This window comes from Sinocyclocheilus grahami, unplaced genomic scaffold, assembly GCF_001515645.1.
Source record: "Sinocyclocheilus grahami isolate Dianchi unplaced genomic scaffold, SAMN03320097.WGS_v1.1 scaffold21177.1, whole genome shotgun sequence".
Lineage (NCBI taxonomy): Eukaryota > Metazoa > Chordata > Actinopteri > Cypriniformes > Cyprinidae > Sinocyclocheilus > Sinocyclocheilus grahami.
Window position 1 is genome coordinate 1 of NW_015518314.1, and position 865 is coordinate 865.

At 38.2% G+C, this 865-nt stretch overlaps 1 protein-coding gene across 1 annotated transcript in view; it reads left to right on the forward strand.

Annotated features, from left to right (window-relative positions):
* Positions 1-6: 6 nt before the first annotated feature.
* The window catches only part of LOC107579885 (decaprenyl-diphosphate synthase subunit 1-like), a gene marked incomplete at its 3' end in the record, with an annotated part of 2,886 nt that continues 2,027 nt past the window's right edge, over positions 7-865 (forward strand). Inside the window, exons 1-2 of the mRNA XM_016265674.1 lie at positions 7-74; positions 405-460. Of these exons, the coding sequence (XP_016121160.1) occupies positions 447-460 (14 nt within the window). The remainder of the gene's footprint in view (positions 75-404; positions 461-865) is intronic.

The window sequence follows — 865 nt, forward strand, 5'->3', positions numbered from 1 at the left end:
GGTTCAGCAGAAGAGCTTTCACTCACGCGGCTTCAGGAGGCGGAAGAACAGAGAGCTCCACCGCTGCGACGCAGGTAGCGTCCACACTGACGCGCAGACATGAAGGTCACCAGTGTGAGCCAATGAATGACAGACAGCTGCCTTGCTGCCTTACACTGAGTTTACACGAGGACTGCGAATGTTTTGCGTTGTAACAGTGTTACAATTCTTATATCGTATAATGTATATGGAGTCGGTTTTATAAGGAACGAAAGGAGTCTTGACTGAACTGTGTTAAAGGTCAAGAACTCATGTTACAGAATGTCTCTGGTGCAGAAGAATGCTTGACAGGAAGTCTTGTGTTCCGGTTTGATGGGTACTGCACTACTTTTAGCTTTATGTGATTTACTATTTATGTTTTTCAGGTTTTATTCCGGCAGGGCCCTGTATATAATTTTAACGAACCAATGACTATTGCAAGGTATGTCAATGTCACATATGTGTACTAATTAATATAGTACTATTACAATACTAATACATTCATTTGTATGCATAACCGGGGCAAGTTGTCACATGGGGAAGGTGTCACAACATAACTAAGAGGGTCAACTTTTTAACAATTTTAGTTATGTCTACAGTGTATTTCTAACAGGCCAAATTAGCTGTTTGGTGTTTTTACATGAAAATTATGTGAATTAATTACAAAACATTAGAATTTTATACACTAGTTCAAAAGTCTAAGTAAGAGGTTTTCTTTATTTTTAATTTTTTTTAAAGAAATTAGGTAACACTTTATTTTAAGGTGTCCGTGTTACACATGTTACATGTACTTACTGTTATAATTAGAGGTCGACCGACAGTGGATTTTGCCGATACCGATAGCTAG